Raw genomic sequence first — 20,186 nt, 5'->3', positions numbered from 1 at the left:
TGTTCACCAGGTAGTGAGTTATGCATGTTATCTCATTGAATCTTCCCAAGTTTAGGAAGTAGGTTTTATCATCTCCATTTTGCAGAGGAGAAAAATTGAGGCTCAAAGATGTTGACTTGCCCAAGGAAGATGAACCTGGCAGTTATAAATAGAACGGCCTGGAGTGGAGGAGGAGGCCAGGTGTGAGGTGACCACAAAGTCTAGGCAGGAGCCAAGGAGTCTGTGAACTAGGTTAGCAAAGTGAGGATGACTCCCAGATTTCCAGTTGGGCATCCCCCTGTGAATAAGTCTACCTCCAATGGAGAGAGGCAACCCAGGAGGGCAAGGTGGTTGAGAGGAAACATGACTTTCGCGCAGGGTAAGCCTGCAGCATATCTTCATGTGCTGGCCTAGGCCTTGGGAGGGAAGTTGAAATGCAGACTTTGGAGTCACTGACAGCTTTTGACGGGTGAAGCCTGTGATGAGATCGCCAAATGCAACGTGTCACCCGTGGCCACTACCCGCCACAGCTCAGTTCTCGCTGGGGGAAATCTCCAGAAGGCAGTGCGGGCCAAGGAGACAGGTGTCTGCGAAGACCTCACTGCGGGATTCCTGGGCGGCGCGCTCCGTCCCCGCAGGCCTGCACCCAGCCAACAACGCCCCTCGGCTCTCCTGCGTCTCCCAGCCTTCACCCCTCGCGCCGTCTCCTCCGCCCCCCGCGCAGCGACGCAAGGTCAGGGCCTCCAGGCGCCGCGAACCAGGAGGGCGGCGGCGCGCACGACCTCGGCGCTTCCAGGGCCAGCCTGCGGGTCTCAGGCGCATGCGCGGCCGCCTTACGGAAGCCCGGAAGGAGGGGCGGGAGGCGGTGGCTCAGGTTTCTCGGGGCGGCGGCGGCGGCGACGGCGACGGCGACGACGCTGTTCGCGCTGGCACCATGAACCCGCTGTAACGCGCAGACAGCGCGGCGCGGGGGGAGGGGGGAGGAGGAGGACGCGGCCGCGAAGTTCTCCGCCATGAACCTGAGGGGCCTCTTCCAGGACTTCAACCCGAGGTGAGGGCCGTCGGCTTAGCTCCGGGGAGGCGCGGCTTGCGTGATGCTGCGGCGGGCGGCGGGGCAGCTGCGGCCCCGGGCGCCTGCCCGAGCCTCCCTATTGGAGCCGGCCATTCTCCGGGAACCCAGTCAACCTCGGCGCCGGCTCGCTACCTTCTCCTGCGCCCGGTGCCTACAGGCACCACTCCTCCCCTCCCCCCGGTCCGCCGCCCCTCTGGAACCTCCCGGCCACGGCCCCAGCACCCCGCGCCCAGCCCCGAGCCCTGCCCCGCCCCGAGGGAATCCTCTGCCTCTCTGCTTGCCCTCCCTCGTTGCTGTCCCTACTTGCCCCTCTCCATTCCCCCTTCTCGCACTCTGCTGCTTGCCCTCCGTTCCCCGCTCCAGTGCTTTTTCGCTTGACCCTCCCACCCCAGCTGTTTCCTCCAGTTCTTCTCAGCCCCTGAGGTTTTCCTTGGATGTATGCCCATCCCTCATTTGTTTGCTTCTTTGTTGAACTGGTACCTGTAACATCGAGTCCTTGGAGTAGGTGTCAGAGTATGCCACTACCTTACATAATGCCTTTGGGGGTGAACCTGACAATTTTCCATATGTGTTTTCTCATCAGACTTCACTGTAAATTTATTTACAGGAAGTAGATGTTGCTGTCCTGTTTCCCACATGGAGAATATCCAGTGGACAGTGTGGCGAGAACACTGGCTAGGGAATCAAGCGTCTGTTCTTGCACTTGCCCAAGTGTTGTGGAACTCTTTTCCCTCCCCCCAGGCTTTGAGCTCCCTGAAGTAGAGACCATCTCCTGTTCATCTCACTATCCCCCGCACCTCCCACCATCTGACACATAGTGGACACTTATAAAATGTTTCTGGAACTAAACTGAGCCAAAAGACCTGCGTTGGAGACCAGGCCATGTGTAACTGGGTGATTCTCTGCTCGTCTGAAAAATAAGGAGTTGGCCTAATCTCTTAAAGCCACTACTCTTCTTTGAAGGGAGTACCTATTTCCCTTATTTGCTGGTGGGACGCTATGCACTCAGTAAACTTTTTTTGTGTGCTAGGTCCTATGCTAGGTGCTTCAGATGCTGGGAGGTCCCAGCTTGGGAGTGGAGAAAGGTATGTAAATAGATGATTTACAGCACTGTGCAGTACTGTACTCTGGGCACCCAGTGGAGACCACTCTCTGGGCTGCTTATGGGGGATGAAACGAAGTCTTGGCATAGTCTGTGTGTGTGTGTTTTGGGAGTGCAGTCTCCTTAGGGACAGTGACATTTTAAGGTATGAGCCATTGTGACTGCTTAGGTGTTCGTATTCCTCTTTGAGCACTACCCAGTTCATACTCTAGAGTGCCAATGTCCCAATCAGTGCAGTCACTATCATTGTTGGCCTTGCAGGCACTCTGCATAGAGGAGCTTGTTGAGAGCAGCTGACGGAGAACTCACTGCAGCGCCTTCCTCTGCTGCTCCTAGGGGTTAGGATTGGTCTGCAGAGTAGCAGGACTGGTGCTGGAGTTGGACAGGCCTTGTGTGTCTAAATTGTTTGGTGAGGGTGATAAGAAAGATAAGTAAAAGCTGAGTTGTTTTGTGTCCTTGGGCCACTCACTTATCTGTCTGTTTTATCTGAGGAATGAGTATAATCCCTCAGCAGGATAGGGAGGCCAATTAATGATTGATTACAAAGTGCTTTACAACAGAAAGTTCCAGGACTGTTTTGCAAGGTGACAGATAATTCAGAAGTCACAACGAACTGCCTCAAGTAATATAACCAGCTTACAGAGTTGCCAAAGCAAAATGGTGCTGCACAGATGACATCCTTAACCATTTTCTCCTGTAGCTTTCCCCCAAAAAAAATTTGTATATGAAAATTACAATGAAATATTAGGTATCAAAACAGATTTATAGTAATCATTAACATATTTATCAACGTCTCCATTCTACCAGGATTGAAATGCATCTCTACGTGAAAAGTTTAAAGACCTTTTATAGGGTGCCATTTTCCTGATTCAATGTTGAGTCAGTAGGAGTGAGTAGTGTTACCTCACAGTGGTGGCCAGGTAGTATTGGCAAGGCTGATTTGTTAGCTGGTGGTGTGTCATGTCTTGTGGGCACACCTGGTTTTTGACATTGTTCTTGTTGCACGCTGAGGAGGGCTTTCCAGAGAGCTAGAGAGCAAACTGAGGGGAGTGAGGAAGGTACCTTGTGTCGGGGCCTCAAACCTGCCTTGCTCCCTGCCGCTAATTCAGAGACAGTTCAACATCTCCCTCCTACTCCAGGACCTTGGCACGTACTGTTTTCTTCGTCAGGAATGTTTCCCTCTCCTCTCCTTGCCTCCTGACCTAGTTAACTCCTAGTTATCCTTGAGATCTCAGCTCACTTGTTACTTGCTGAAGGAAGCTTTTCTGACTTCCCTGACCGGGTCCACTGATCCCTGTTTGTACAATATCTGGAGCATGCCGTACTCCTCCATCATAGCACTTATTTGTACCCTTATATTTGTCTGTGTGCTTATTTGATTAATGCCTGTCTCCCCTACTAAACAATAATCTCCGTGGGGCCAGAGCTATGACTCTGTTCATTACAATATTCTGCATATCTGTAATAGTAACTGGCTCAGTAAATATTTGTGGAATGAGTGAATAAATGAATGAATTACTCTCCAGAGCCTATAAGAGAAATCTAGAGCTGCTTCTTTCAATCACTGCTTTCCTTGTGGTCTATGGCCTGGTTCTCTTTCCTCTCATCCTATTCCTTCCTTCAGAAAGCAGCCATTTCATTGGAGAGACAAGAAAGACTGTGACCCCAAGGCAGAATGTGGCTGCCTTTACTTTGCAGATTATGTCTGTGTCACAGAAATAGTCACTATCATGGTTTGATGGGGCCCAAGGCATGGGTGGTGGCTCCAGATTTCCTTTCCAACCTTTTGATCTTGGTAAGTCTGAACCCACTGCTGTATTGCCAAGGTTCTGGAAAACTGTGGTGACAGAAAATGATTCACAAGTGTCAGCACTCAGTTGCACAGGGCTGCCAGCTGACCCTCTGCCTACTTCCTGGAACAGAACTGGTTGATCATGAACTTCATTTTAGTTACACAGGTTAAGACTTGCTGAAACAGACATACTGGACCCACCAGGTCCTTCCCTGAATACTTGAAGCTTCCTAACAACTAGGCAGCCCTATTCATTGAATAGGCAAGCTATTAGAAGTATACAGACGTGGCAAACCTGATACCGAGGTATTTCTGGGAGATAGGGATTTGGGAGTTGGTTGCATTAAGCTGGCACCCTGCCCACACCATGGAACCTTGGGATTTTCTGCTACCTTTGTGGAGTGGCTGGCTCAGAGAAGGCCATTCAGCCCTGGTAACCAGGCAGTGCTGGAAGGCTGTGAGAATTCTACTAGGCCTTCTGAGTTGTCCCCAGTGAGCTCTGGCAGGTGTGCTAGACTGGGACAAAGGCTGAGGAATGCTGCTCGGGGGTTCTGCTATGTGGGTATGTAATGCTGGGGAGGTCAGTAGTATTTAGAAACTTCCATGTGCTGCAACTTCTAAAGCCATTCTGGAGTCTAAGTTATCTTGTCTCCTGTTTGAAGTCAGAAAAAAATGAATGTGATTGTTAGTAGTTGTTAACAAAAGGCAGCTACCTGGCCTTCAGCAGTCATTTGTAATGCATTTATACTGAAAGTGTTCATTCGTCAAACATCTCCCGAGTTCCTACTGTGAGCCGAGAGATTGCTAGGTGCTCTAAGTGCGAAAATAAATGGGATATAGTCCCTCTCCATGCTCAAGCCCAGCGGAAGAAGCAGAAACAGATAGAGAAATTAAAATTCAACACAGGATAGGGCATTCCAGAGACAGGAACCAAATGCTGTATGAGCACAAGGGGCAGAGCTATTAATTCCATCTAGAGCAGGCAGGGAAGGTTCTACAGCTCAATCTTGAATGACATAATTGCAGGGCTTTGTCAAACCAGGGGGCAAGAAAGGCATCTTAGGAGGGACAAAGTATGCAAAGGCACTGGGGCATGGGAGGGCCTGGTATGTTCAGACTGTAGTGAAAGGTCTGTGGTAGGAGCAGTGCCAGCAACACGTGTCATGTGATTTTAAAATACTACACGTAGTGTTAGCAATTACTGCAAATATTATTTACGTATTACTGTTCTTTAAAAAATAGCAGGCTCCAGATCCATCAGTAGTGAGTGTATGTTGGTATTGTTAATGAACTACTCACCACCCAAATGTCTGTTTATCTGTTGTTTTGTCATCTCAAACCACTTATAGTAAGAAAAGCCTCTTGGTTACACTGAGGTTAATATTAATAATAGCTGTGACTTATGGGGCACTTACCACGTGCCAGGCAGAATGTCGGTGCTTTGTATCCGTTATCATGAGTCTTTACAACAACTCTTCAAGTTGGATATCAGCCTTGTTTTGCAGTCCTAGAGAGCTCGTGACTTCCCTAAAGTTCCAGAGGGGACAAGGGGCCAAGTCAGGATTCTAATGCAAGTCAGTGTCCTTCTGAAGCCTATACTCTTTCCTGCATGCCATGCTCCCTCTCTAATTTAGTGACAGTCACCCCATGACACAGTAGATCCAATATACTAAGGAGCCTTCTATGTATGGGTTGTAAGTGATTAAACAAAGCAGACCTTCACATCCAAGTGAGTATTATCCTTCAAAGAAGTTACTTAGGGAAAAGAGAGATATATATATCTTTCCCATTGCTTACACTCCTTGTCACTCATCGGGAATTTCCTTTGGAGTCAGATTACAAATCATATAAGGAAATCCATCTTATTGCTTTATAATCATATATCATTTTTGAACCAAAATAGTGCCACCTCGTTTGATCACACATCTTATTCACTAAACTTGGCTCTGACTGACTTTTGGCCATTTCCAAAAATCAAATTCACTCTTGGTGAGGATTTGGCACCACTGAAGGTATTTAAAAGAACAGACTGCAGGCTCTCAAGGCAATTCCAGGAGGAAAGCTCCAAAGATGGTTTGAGCAATGAAGTGGAATTTGTGCATTGCCTCCCAGGGGGACTGTTTAAAGGAGACAAGTCTCATTTGAATCCATAATTTCTGGTTTTAAAGATATCATTCTCATTATTTGATAATTATGCACATATTTTTCCTGGCTGTGAGTTCTTTGTGGGCCAAGATGTTGAGATATTCAATAAATGTGCTGAATGAGTGGATGTTGAGTACAAATAACATGTACATTGGAGACTCTCTGTTATAGGGGAGAGACAGTGAGTTGGAGGAGTTTTAGATGGTGTCCTAGGACTCCAGAAGCTAAGCTTCCCATATTGAGCTTGGGGTTTCTAATTGCCTTGCCTGATCATAGATTGTACTGTAGAAAGTGACTAGAATTTAAGATGAAAGCCTTGAATTGAACTGTGTATATAGGCTCTTTATAACTGATGATTTGTACTTTGTCAGTTGTGACCTAATATTGAGAAAAATGATTGCTAAATGAGACTGTTACAACTTTTCTCTTCTATAATGCTAGTAGCAGCTAAAAGAGGTAAAATTGATCATTTACATAGGGCTTTCACATTCCCTTATCTTAATGAATCGATACATGAGCAACCTGATGAAGAGACAGGCTTAGGGAGACAGTGACCCATCCATGATTGCATAGCTGATAAATGGCCAGCTTCCTGCCTGCCTGGGCTCTTTCTAGTCTTCCTTAAGAGTGATATGTTTTTATTTGGCTTTTGTGCTTTCCTATATCTGCTGGTTAAATGCTCGTAAACATGTTTCATCTTGATAAAACCAGTTAAAATCGCCACTAAAAGACTTTAAATGTTGTCAGTAAGATTCTGCTCAGCATAAGAGGTACAGTCCCTTTAACAGTTTGGAAAAGTGTCACTTAGCAGTTTTTCAGTTGGAGCCATCTCTAAAGTTGTAGACAAAGAGGCGCTCACAGTCATGTGTCACCCAGAGCATGCGTGTGTGCACGTGTGCCTTCTCCAGTTAAGCCACCAGCTTTCACTGGAGAAAACTGATGGGTCTAAAAAGAGTCCAGTTGCATTCTTTTGATTTGCAGAAAACAGATACAAGAACTTACACACTCACAGAGTCATCCCTTTACTAGGTGCTTGAGCCTCAAGCAGAAACCTCCACATAAATTTCGGAGAGGACACTAGCTTTGTAGTTTGCCCCATGTGACACTACTTAGTAATCATGTACTAGCATTACAGATTCAGATGAGAGTGGAATAAATCCATTTTCAAGTTGTAATTGGAAAAGAGAAATTTAGGAAATAGTGGTTGATGCCAGAATATCCAGTGCAGCCTCCATGTGCTAGTTTGTGGAGAATTACGCAAAGTCTATTTTTATACTTGGACTCTGCTCTGAATGTTTCTTGAAAAGTAACTCAAAGGCTTTGACTGTAACTTTTCTAAAAATAAATTCTCTTATCACTGTGTTATTGCCCTGTCATATTCTCTTCTTGCCCGTCAGGTTTGGAATTGCCTATTTGATATGCAGTCTTCTTTTTTGCTTGTCTTTCAAATGTATTGGTATAGTTGAGATACTATTCCTTCTTCCCCCAATTAAAAATGTGAGTATAAATTACCTCTTTTAAAATTTCTGATTGTATTTGTTTTATTTGATCAACTTTGTATTTTGTTCATTTTTTTCAAAGAACCAGCTATTGGTGTTACTTATCAATTCCGTTTTATTTATTTAGTTTTATTATTTCCATATTTTGGCTCCTTTGGTTGTTTTTTTTTTTTCTCCTAAATTTCTTAGATAGAAACTCAGTTCACTAGTTTTCCCTTTGCCTTTTTGTTCTTTTCTTTTTTGCTTTTATTTGCCTTTTTGGGGTGGATACATTTTCTCTGAGTCTTGCTTTGCCGGCAGCCCAGGTGTTTTGCTGTTGCAGTTGTGTTTTAGTAGTATTTTAAATATTCTGTAATAGCGTTCTGTTTCATCCTCAATTTAGTCATTACTTAAGGGAGGAAACTAACATTTACTGAGTATTACCTGCTTGGTGCCAAGCCCTGCAGTCAGTGCTTTCTGATGGGTTCTTTAATCCTTACCTCAGCATTGCCTGATAGAGCTAGAAGTGTCTGCATTTTGCTCATGAGGAACCTGAAGCTCAAATAAAGTTCCATAAATAATCTCTTCAACTCCCCTACACTGCTCAACAAGTTAATTTTGAAAAAGATCCATATGGTTAGGCAATTTTCAGTCTATTTTTGCCGTTTTATTTTGAATTGTGTAGAATTTCTGCCTCCAGTCTCTGCCAGTTACAATCTACCTTAGACACTCTTCTATGCTTTTTGTCACTCTCGCTCAGAAAACCTTTAGAGGCTCCCTATTGCCTATTAATAAATTCCCAGGGCTTTACCTGATATTCAACGCCCCCTACCTTCTTACCCCAGCTTACCTTTCCCTTATTTCCTCCGGTGCCTTTTCTCCTGTCTCCTCAGCACCCAGCCCCCCAAGATTTGCAGAATGTACTCCACATGTTCCAGTCTCCTGGAATACAAAAAACTATCTCACACTTTTAAAAATCTTATCCCCTTTGTCTGGAATTCCCTATCCCCAGCCTACTGCCCAAATCCCACCTCCCCTCCCAGCGTTCCCTGGGAAATTCATCTGCCATGTCCCGCTTTACAGTGACATATATTTACTTGTTGAGGAATCCCCCTCTGCTCCTGTTAGTCTTTGAGCATCTTCAGGGCAGAGGCTTTTTCTTTCTCGTCTTTATATATGCCACACGTTGCCGGCACTCAGTTTTTTAAAATTTTAAATTAGATTTGTGTTTGTTGTGTATCGGTGCCCCAAGGCCTTTTTCTCCCTCTAGAAAAATCTTTATGCATGTAAAGAACGCAGATTTTGTTGTCCTGCTACTTAATTCTCTCAGTAGAACCATGCTATTTTTATCTACTCTAGTGTTTATTTCCATAGTTTCCTTAGGAACTTTGTCTACTTTATCTGTCATGATTTAATAGACGCATGTAGAAGCCCACAATGAAAATATCTGTTTATTCTTAAAAGAAAAATTGTCAGATATTTCCATATTCTGTGGCCATGTTGTGAGGTTTTCATTATTTAGATTTTCCTTCTTAGTCGTTTTAGTATTTTAATACTTTTTGCTTTGACATCTAATTTATCAAATTACTGCTTCTCTTGCCCTTACCCAGGCACAATAAACCTTTGTTATCTCCTTCCTTGTGGTTGGTTTTTGACATTGGTTGCAAGTGTGACTCTTGAATGCAACAGATTTAGTTTTTAGTTTTTCATGCAGTAAGTGATCTTTCTTATTATAGGCCTTGTGGTAGGCAGAATAATAACCCTCCAAATATGCCCACATCCTAATCCTTGGAACCTGGGAATATGTTCTGTTACATGGCAAAGAGGAAATAAGGTAGCAGATGAAATTAAGGTTGCTAATCAACTGACCTAAAAATAGGGAGATTATTCTGGATTCTCTGGCTGGGCCCATGATCACAGGTCTTAAATGTAGAAGAAGGAGGCAGAAGAGGGGAGGGCAGAGTGAGTCGATGTGAGAAGGACTCAACTCTCCACTGCTGGCTTTGAAACTGGAGCAAGGGACCATGAGCCAAGGAGCTAGGAGGTGGCCTCTAGAAGCTGGTAAAACAGGGAAACATTCCCTCCTGGGGCCTCCAGGATCACAGCCCTGGTGACACCTTGATTTTAGTCCAGTGAGACCCATTTCAGACTTTTGATGTCCAGAACTGTAAAGATAATAAGTTTGCGCATTTTAAGCCACTAGGTTGGTGGTAATTTTGTATATGGCAACAATAGAAAACTAACACAAGTATATTTCATCCAATTTATGTTTTTCCAACCCCAGTTTTTGATTTAGGAATTATATTTTTGTACTATTATTTGTCCTCTTGTAAGTTTATCTTGTTTCCTTTCTGTTTTTTTTATTTTTCATCTAACAGACCAGAGCTCTTAATTTCCTTTTAAATTATGTCAAAAATTATAAAATAATCACTTTTCCAACATTTTAAACATTTTGATACTTCTATCTTCATTATTTCTACTACTCTTCTGTTAAATAAGAAAACTCTTTTAGGGAAGATAATGAATTTAGCTTACAGGGTTTACTGTCCCCCCACCTCATCTATTTTTTGTTTATAGTCTGAAACTCCTTTAGAAAAAATTTACCTCTACGTGTTATCTAATTTCCGTATGAATCCTATGTGTACCCTTGTCCTTGCATTTGTTAATGTTCTAATTCACTTATTTCTTTTCAATATTCTGTCTGTTTTCAAATCCATTGTTTCTGGTAATATTATCTGTAGCCGAGGGCTTTGGGTGACAAATTGGTTCTGATTTTCTAGATTTTGCAATATGCCCCTCTGCTTTCAGAGGGAAAAGGTTGTCTCAGCTGGTTACTTTTCTCTCTGTGGTGATTGATCCATTTCTCTTATCTTGTGAATCCCCCCTCAAGCCCGTTTCTCCTCCAGAGTCTAGGGATGAAGTCATTCTTATCTTGGCCTCTTTCCGTGATGGCTCTCTTTTTCTTTGTAAAAGCTTGTAAAAGCCTCCCCTTGTTTTTGAGTATTAGAAATCATAACTAACATGTATTTAGCTCAGCGATTATCACACTATTTTTCGCAGACCTTGGGGGGCCTTGAGAACCTTCCCAGGGGTCTTCGAGGTCAAATCTATTTTCATAATAATACTAAAACATTCTTTACCTATTTCTCTGGGTTGACATCTGCACTGATGGTGTGAAAGCAGTGGTGGGTAAACTGCTGGCACCTGAGCATGAATCAAGCTGGTGACATGAAATTATACTAGTGGTCATTTGATTCTTCACTACATTGTGCTTCAGTTAAAAAAAAAAGCCAGCTTCACTTAAGAATGTCCTTGATAAAGCAGAAAAAATACCAGTCTCATTAAATCTTGACCCTTTAGTACACATTTTTTAATATTCCATGTGACAAAATAGGAAGAATGCATAAAGGCTGTCTGCTGTCTACTGAAGTACAGTGGTTGGTTGACTGGAGGAAAAACATTTGTGTGCCTGAGTTACAGGCTGCTTTTTTCATGGAACACCTTTTTTAGCTGAAAGGACAACTAATAGACAAGGCTATGGCTATTTGTATTAGGGTATTTGGCAGGCATTTTCTCAAAAATGCAGGTAAACCTCTCACTTCAAGGAAAACAACTTATGGTATTTTTTGCAAAGGGTAAAATTTGAGCTTTCAGGGGAAGATCAGAATTTTTGAGAAGTTGTATCTACCACCATGAGCTTGACAGACTCTTAATACTTAAAATGTTTCTGATGAAGTGGGTTGTGATAACTAGTGTGTGTTTTTTTTGCTATTGTATAGTGAAATGTGTCAACAGTTTTTGAAAGATCTTCATTACTCAATGAACCAGTATTCTCCAATGCACCTTACATGGTGTTATGACCTTGCAGGGGTGAAAGATTCATTCAAAGGGCAAGAGAGACCAACAGATTTCAGTGTAGCAGACCAGAAAAAGTTCATTGATAGGGTTTCATATTCTTCGTCACAGTTAACCTTCAAGAAACTACCACTTGTTGAGTTTTAGTGTCCTGTCAAAGAACAATATCCACAGTTATCTGAAAGAGCTATTAAAACACTCACTTCTTTTCTAATTACATATCTCTGTGGGGACATATTTTCTTCATATGCTTTGAACCCAAACAGCGTATTCCAACAGAATGAATGCAGATGTCGACATTAGAATCTAGGTATCTTCTATGAAGCCAAACATTTAAAAAATTTGCAAAACTCTAAAAACAATTTTGGAAAATAGTTTTTTTTATTAAAATTTTGTTACTTATGTTAATATATATAAGCTTATTATTTTAAATGAATTACTAAAAATATTTAAAATAGTTTTAAAAATCTGATGTAGTAAATACTAATAGGTATAACCCATGTAAACAAAGCTCTTTGGGGTTCTCAGTAACTTTTAAGTGTTGTAAAGGAGTCCTGATACAAAGCATTTTGAGAACCACTAATTTAGTTCTGTACATAAAGTACTTTTCATATTTATTATTTTATATTCACAACTACCTTCTGAGGTACATATTACCCTGATTTTATAGACAAGACTACCGTAACACAAAAGTGCTATATAGATATTCTAGTTAGCAACTTCACATCTGATGGTCCTCCCACTGTAGGTTAAACTCCTGGAGGTTTGCTTCTGAGTTGAGTTTTGTAGGTCCCATCTCTTTACAACCTCCTCCTTTTTTTCCAATTGAAGTTTCTTGTGTTGTTTTTTACAATACAAAAGTGGTACATGCACCTTATAGAAAAATCAGCAATCATAAGCAAAAGAGTGTAAAGGCTGCCCTTAAGCCTCCCCGCTGTAGATGACTGTTAATCCTTAGTGCATATCTATCCAGATGCTTTTCCGAGAACGTTGAATTATCAGTATAAAGTCAGTATTGTGTGGTACTCAATTAAACAGAGTTTGGAGTCAAATAGATCTTAGTTTGAATCCCAGCTCTGTGAGCTGCTAGCTGCTTGGACAAGTTATTTACCATCTTTGGCTTCATTCCTCATCTGTAAAATGGGAATAGTGAAAATGCCTCCTTCATAGGGTTGCTGTGAGGCTGAAGTGAAATAATGCATGAAAAGCAGCACAGTACCTGACGTTCCATAAATATCCAGTAAATAATTAGTTGTTGATGTTGTGAATGTATAGATAGATCAATAGATATGCCACGTTTATTGAAGTATAGTTTACTTGCAACAAAATTTACCATTTTTTAGTGCACAGTCCTGTGAGTTTTGATAAATCCATACACTTGTGTAACCACCACCCAAAGATGTACATAGAGAACAGTTCCATCACTGCCAGAAATTCCCTCATGTCCCTTTGTAGTCATCCTTTCCCCCAGCACAGCCACTGGTAACCACACTCATCTGTTTTCTATATCTATACTTTTGCCTTTCCCAGAATGTCAAATAAATGGAGTCATCCAGTATGTTGTGTTTGCAGTCTGAGTTATTTTACTTAGCATAGTGCATTTCAGGTTCATCCATGTTGTTGCATGCATCCCTAGTTTGTTCCTTTTTGCTGCTGGTTAGTATTCCATTGAACAGATAACCACAATTGGTTTAACCATTCACCAGTTTATGGACATTGGGTTGTTTCCAGTGGCTATTAGACATAAAGCTACTTTGAACATTTGAATACAAGTCTTTGTGAGGGCATATGTTTTCCTTTTTCTTGAAGAAATACATTGGCATGGGATTGCTGGGCCATAGAGTAAGTATGTACTTAAACTTTGTAAGAAACTGCCAACGTGTTTTCTAAAGTGGCTGTGCTGTTTTGCATTCCCACCAGCAATATATGAGGGTTCTGGTTGTTCCACATCCTTAGCAACAGTTGTCAGAGTTAATCATTTTAATTTTAGTCATTGTGGTGAGTGTGTAGTTTTATCTCATTTTTGTTTTGATTTGCATTTCCTGAATGTCTGAAAATTTAGAGAATTTTTTCATGTGCTTATTTGCCTTTTGTATAACTTCTTTGATGAAGTGTCTGTTCTTATTTTTTGCCGTTTTTAATTGGATTATTTTCTTGTTTTTTCATTGTAAAAGTCCTTTATCTATACTGAATACAGGTACCTTGTCAGATATATGTTTTCAGAATATATTCTCCCAGTCTGTGGCTTCGTTTTTCATTTTCTTAATTGAGTCTTCTGGAGAGTAAGAGTTTTTAATTTTGGAAAAGTCCAATTTTATATTCCGTCTAAGAAATCTTTGCCTAACCCTAGGTGGCAATTATTTCCCCCCCCTATGTTTTCTATACATTTTATAGTTTTGGCCATTATATTTAGGTCTGTGATCCATTTCACATAAATTTTTGTATATGCTGTGAGCTTAAGAGTCTTGATGCTTTTATCCCATCTTTGCAGTTGTTTCAGCACCATTTGTTGAAACAATCCTTTCTCCATTGAATTGCCTTGACACCTTTGTCAAAAATTAACCGACCATGTGTGTATGTGTCTGTTTTTGGACTCTCTTGTGTTCTCTGTGTCTCTTCTGATGCTAATACCACATTGTCTTGATTATTTTAGCTTGATAATAAGCCTTGAAAGCTTGTAGTATGAGTTCTCCAACTTTGTTCTTTCTCGTAATGGTTTTGCCCATTCTAGGTTCTTTGCATTTTCATATAACTTTTAGAATTAGTATATCAATTTCTACAGAAGAGGCTGCTGGAATTTTCATTAGGATTGCATTGAATCTTTAGAATAATTTGATGAGTGTGGCAGGCTAAATAATGGCCCTCAAAGATAGCCACTTCCTATTCCTTGGAACCTGTGAATATTACCTTCTATGGCAAAAAGGTGAATATTAGCTTATATGGCAAAAGATGTGATTAAGTTAAAGATCTTGAAATGGAGAGAGTATCCTGGATTATCCACGTGGGCCCTAAAAGCAGTCATGGCTTTCCATATAAGAGGGAGGCAGAAGGAGATACTGTTAAGAGGAGAAGGCAGTGTGATGAAAGGAGAGAAAGAGATTTGAAGATGCTGTGCTGCTGGTTTTGATAATGGAGGAAGGTGCCCAATAAATGCAAGGAATGCAGCTCTAGAAACTGGAAAACACAAGGAATCGATTCTCCCTTAGTCTCCAGAGGGAGCAGGGCCCTGCTGACACCTTAGTTTTGACCCAGTGAAACCTGTTTTGGACCTCTGGTCTCCAGAACTAAAAGAGAATAAATATGTGTTGTTTTAAGGTACCAAATTGTTGGCAATTTGTTATTGTAACCATAGGAAGCTAATACACAGAGGATGTAAATATTAACAATATTGAATTTTCTAATCTATAAACATGGTATATCTCTATATTTATTTAGATCTTTAATTTTTCTTGGTAGTGTTTGATAGGTTTCAGTGTACAAGTCTTGCACATATTTCGTTACATTTAGATCTAAGTATTTCATATTTTGATGCTCTTGTAAATGGTAGTTTATTCATAAACTTTTAATTTTAGAATAGTTTTAGATTTATAGGAACGTTGCAGTAAATGATATATATATATCTATTTTTTATTTTGGCCATAGTAGCTTATAAAATGAAATTCAGTTGTACATTATTATTTGTTATTTTTATAATAAATATTATTATATTTATTATTTGTTATTATTATTATTATTATACACCAGATAAGTGCATCCCTTCACCCCTTATGCCCACCCCCCTTCCCTCGGTAACCACTAATTTGTTCTCTTTGTCCATAAGTTTGTTTATATTCCACGTATCGGTGAAATCATATGGTGTTTGTCTTTCTCTGTCTGGCTTATTTTGCTTAAAATAATGCCCTCAGTGTCCATCCATGTGGTTGCAATTGGGACAGTTACATCTTTTTTATGGCTGAGTAGTATTCCATTGCATATATATACCATATTTTCTTTATCCAGTCATCAATTGATGGGCACTTGGGTTGCTTCCAAGTCTTGGCTATTGTGAATAATGCTGCAGTGAACATAGGGGTGCATAATTTTCTTTGTATTGTAGATTTGAAGTTCTTTGGGTAAATAACCAGTAGTGGAATAGCTGGGTCATATGGTATTTCTATTGTTAATTTTTTGAGAAATCTCTATACTGTTTTCCACAGTGACTGCACCAGTTTGTACTCCCACCAGCAGTGGATGAGGGTTCCCTTTTCTCCACATCCTCTCCAACGTTTGTTGTTTTTTGTCTTGGTGATTATAGACATTCTAATGGGCATAGGATGATATCTAAGTGTAGTTCTGATTTGCATTTCCCTGATGATTAGTGATGTTAAGCATCTTTTCATGTGTTTATTGGCCACCTGTATATCTTCTTTGGAAAAATGTTCATATCTTCTGCCCACTTTTTGATTGGGTTGTTTATTTTTTGTAGTTCATTTGTCTGAGTTCTTTATATATTACGGAGATTAACCCCTTATTGGATATATGAGTTGAGAATATTTTCTCTGAGTAGGTGGTTGTTTTTTCATTTTCATCTTGGTTTCCTTTGCCTTCCAGAAGCTCTTTTGTCTGATGAAGTCCTACTTGTTTATTTTTTCTTGTTTCTCTTGTCTGAGTAGACATGGTACTCGAAAAGATCCTTTTAAATCTGATGTCAAAGAGTGTACTGCCTATGTTTGCTTCCAGCAGTTTTATGGTGTCAAGTCTTGCCTTCAAGCCTTTCGTTCATTTTCAGTCTATTTTTGTGTATGGTATAAGATAATGGTCCACTTTCATTCTTTTGCATGTGGCTGTCCAGTTTTCCCAGCACCATTTATTGAAGTCTTTCCTTTCTCCATTTTGTGTTCTTGGCACCTTTGTTGAAGATTAGCTGTCCATAGATGTGTGGTTTTATTTCTGGGCTTTCAATTCTGTTCCATTGATCTGTGTGCCTATTCTTGTACCAGTACCATGCTGTTTTGATTACTATAGCTTTGTACTATATTTTGAAGTCAGGGATTGCGATGCCACCAGCTTTGTTCTTGTTTCTCAGGATTGCTTTAGCTATTTGGGGTCTTTTGTTGCCCCATATGAATTTTAAGATTCTTTGTTCTATTTCAGTGAAGAATGTCATTGGGATTCTGATTGGGGTTGCATTGAATATGTAGATTGCTTTTGGTAGTATGAACATTTTAACTATATTTGTTCTTTCAATCCATGTGCATGGAATATTTTTCCATTTCTTTATGTCATTATCTATTTCTTTCAGTGATGTCTTATAGTTTTCTTTGTATAGGTCTTTCACCTCCTTGGTTAAATTTATTCCTAGATACTTTATTCTTTTTGTTGCGATTGTAAATGGGATTGTATTCTTGACTTCTTATTTTGTTAGTTTGTTATTAGAGTCTAGAAATGCAACTGATACTTGGAAGTTGATTTTGTGCCTTGTAACTTTGCTGTAGTCGTTGATTATTTCTAACAGTTTTCCAATGGATTCTTTAGGGTTTTCTATATATAAAATCTATTGTCTGCAACAGTGAGAGTTTCACTTCCTCCTTGGCAATTTGGATTCCTTTGTTTCTTTTTGTTGCCTAATTGCTCTGGCCAAAACCTCCAGTACTATGTTGAATGAGAGTAGTGAGAGTGGGCACCCTTGTCTTGTTCCTCTTCTCAGAGGGATGGCTTTCAGTTTTTCCCCATTGAATGTGATGATGGCTGTGGGTTTGTCATATGTGGCCTTTATCATGTTGAGGTGCTTTCCTTCTGTACTCTTTTTATTCAGTTATTATCATGAATGGATGGTGGATCTTGTCAAATGCTTTCTCTTCATCTATGGAGATTAAAATGATACATATTTTTAAAAATTTATGTCCAATTTCTCATTGCTAACATACAGAAAAGCAGTAATATTTTTTATACATTTACCTTGTATCTTGCAACTTTGCTAAATTCACTTATTAGATTTAGTATCTTTTTTGATAGATCACTTCGGATTTTCTACATAGTCATTTTGTCTGCAAATATCACATTTACTTCTTCCTTTCAAATCTTTATCCCTTTTATTTCTTTTCTTGTATTATCAATGTTGAATAGATGTATTGAAACAGGCAGACTTACCTTGTTTCCAGTCTTAGGGGAAAAGTATTTGGTCTTTCACCATGAAGCATATTTGTAACCGTAGGTTCTTCATAGACACACTTCTGTTCCAAATTTGTTTAGAGCTTCTATCTTAAATGGGCAGTGAATTATGTCAAATGCTTTTTTCTGGAACTATTCAGATAATCATATGGTTTTTCTTTTTTAGTCTATTAACAGTGATTTGCATTAATTGATTTCAAATGTTAAGCCAAGAGTGCAATTTTGGGTAAACCACACTGGTCATAATGTAGTATCCTTTTCATATATTGCTGGATTCAATTTGATAATTTTTTAGGGTTTTTACGTCTATGTTCATGAAGGATATTGGTTTCTAGTTTTCTTTCTTGGTCAGGTTTTGGTATCAGGGTAATGCTGGCCTCATAAAATAAATTGGGGCATGTTCCTCCATCATCTTTTTGTGCAAGAGTTTGTGAAAAATTGGTGCTATTTCTTCTTTGTTTGGTATATTTTCTCAGGGCGTCACATTTTCTTTGTGAGAATGATTTTAACTACAATTTGTTTCTTTACTAGATATAGGGATATGAAAGTATTTCTTTTTGTGTGAACTTCAATAACATCTTTCTTTCAGAAATTTACGTGAATAAAGTTATTCATAATATCCTCTTCTAATCCCTGTCATATTTATAGGATTTGAAGTGATGTCCCTGCTTTCATTCCTGATATTGGTATTATGTGACTGGTTTTTTCCTGATCACTGTAGCTACTGGTTTACCAATTTTCATGATCTTTTCAAAGAACAAGCTTTTATTTTCATTGATTTTTCTCTAATGTCTTTCTACTATATTTCATTGATATCTGTGCTTATATTTATCATTTCCTTCCTTCTGTTTACTTTTTAAAAGTTTCCTTTTGTTTCTAGTTTAAGGTGAATCTTAGATTGTTGACGTGAGATCTTTTCTAATATAAGCATTTGATGCTATAAATTTCCCTTAAGTACTGCTTTAGCTGTATTTCACAAATTTTAGTACATTGCATTTTCACTTTCATTTACTCCAGAATTTTTCAAATTTTCCTTGTGTTTATTTCCTTTTATCAATAGATTATTTAGAAGAGTGTTATTTAATTTACAAGTATTTTGATAATTCTCCGGATATCTTTCTGTTATTCATTTTTAGTTTAATTTCATTGTGCTTAGAGATTTACTTTGTATGATTTCAAACCTTTTAAATTTGTTGAGGCTTGTTTTACGGCCCAGAATTGAGTCTGTGTTTGTGAATGTTCCATGTGTACTTGAAAGAAATTTGTATTCTGCTTTCGTTGGATGGAGTGCTTTATCAGTATCAATTAGGTCACATTGGTTGATAGTGTTATTACAATCTTGTATATCCTTAGTAATTTTCTATATCTTCTATCAGTTACCGAGAGGGAAGTGTTAGTTTCCAATAATAATTGTGGATTTTTCTATTTGCCCTTAATATGTTATTTCTCCCTCATATCTGAAGGATATTTTTGCTGGATACAGTATTCTTGGCTGAAGATTTTTGTATTTTGAAGATTTGAATGTGTTGTTCCATTCTCTTCTGGCTTGTAAGGTTTCTGCACAGAAATCTGCTGAAAGCCTGATAGGGGTTCCTTTTTAGGTTATTTTCTTCTGCCTTGCTGCCCTTAGTATTCTTTGTCATTCATTTTTGCCAGTTTTACTACTATATGCCTTGCAGTATGTCTTTTTACATTGACAAATCTGGGAGATCTGGAAGCTTCTCCCACACAGATTTCCCTCTCCTTCCCTAGATTTGGGGAGTTCTCTGCTATTATTTCTTTGAACATGCTTTCTGCTCGATTCTGCTTCTCTTCTCCTTCTTGAATACCTATCATTCTTGTTTTGCATTTCCTCATTGAGTCGGGTTTCTTGGAGAGTTTCTTCATTTCTTTTTAGGCTTAGTTCTCTCTCCTCCTCTGTTTGCAGCATTTCAACCTGTCTATCTTCGATTCTGCTGATACGCTCTTCTATGATGTCCACTCCAGTGTTCAGGGAATCTGTATTTTGTTTTATTTCTTCCATTGTCTTTCATCTCTAATATTTCTGATTGATTCTTCTTTGTAGTTTCAATCTCTTCTGTGAAGTAGCTCCTGAACTTGTTGAATTGTTTCTCTACATTCTCTTTTACCTCATTGAGTGTTTTGATGATAGCTATTTTGAATTCATTGTCATTTAGATTACATATTTCTGTGTCCTCAGGACTGACTTCTGGGTACTTGTCGTTTTCTCTCTGTTCTGGAGATTTGATGTAGTGTCTGATATTGCTAGAGCTGGTCAAGTCTTACACATTCTGATATTATTTGGTTTCAGTTACCGCCTATTGCTACTCGGTGGGGGTCACAAGCAGCATATTCTGAGCCCTCTGCCTTCAGCCTAGATCCCATGCAGTGAAGCAGGTGCAGGGTGGGTAGTGGGAGGGGTGCTATTTCCTGCATGCTCTTGGGGTTTTCTTGTTCTGCTCTCACTATCTGGTCTCCTGAGGTGTTGGCTTGATGAGATCACCCCCTGTGAAAGCTTTCGCCCCATTAGAGGGCTTCCCTATAGGCTGCAAGGGCCCTAGGGAGTCCATGATGTTCCCGTGAACAAGCATCCCCTCACCTGCTCCTTCCCTC

The 20,186-nt window shown here is 40.0% G+C and overlaps 1 protein-coding gene across 3 annotated transcripts in view; it reads left to right on the top strand.

The window, feature by feature from the left end:
• Positions 1–814: 814 nt before the first annotated feature.
• TMEM185A (transmembrane protein 185A) overlaps positions 815–20,186 on the top strand; it is a 38,077-nt gene continuing 18,705 nt past the window's right edge. The window contains exon 1 of one of the 3 annotated variants that reach the window (XM_014854977.3): positions 815–1,030. In XM_014854977.3, coding sequence (XP_014710463.1) covers positions 993–1,030 — 38 coding nt within the window. In that variant the 5' untranslated portion in view covers positions 815–992. Of the gene's footprint in view, positions 1,031–7,452; positions 7,588–20,186 lie in introns of those variants that run through there. The other 2 variants (XM_014854985.3, XM_070503250.1) reach the window with 2 other exon arrangements.

The sequence above is a fragment of the Equus asinus genome, chromosome X (assembly GCF_041296235.1).
Source record: "Equus asinus isolate D_3611 breed Donkey chromosome X, EquAss-T2T_v2, whole genome shotgun sequence".
Taxonomy (NCBI): Eukaryota; Metazoa; Chordata; class Mammalia; order Perissodactyla; family Equidae; genus Equus; species Equus asinus.
This window is presented reverse-complemented; position numbering and strand designations above follow the sequence as displayed.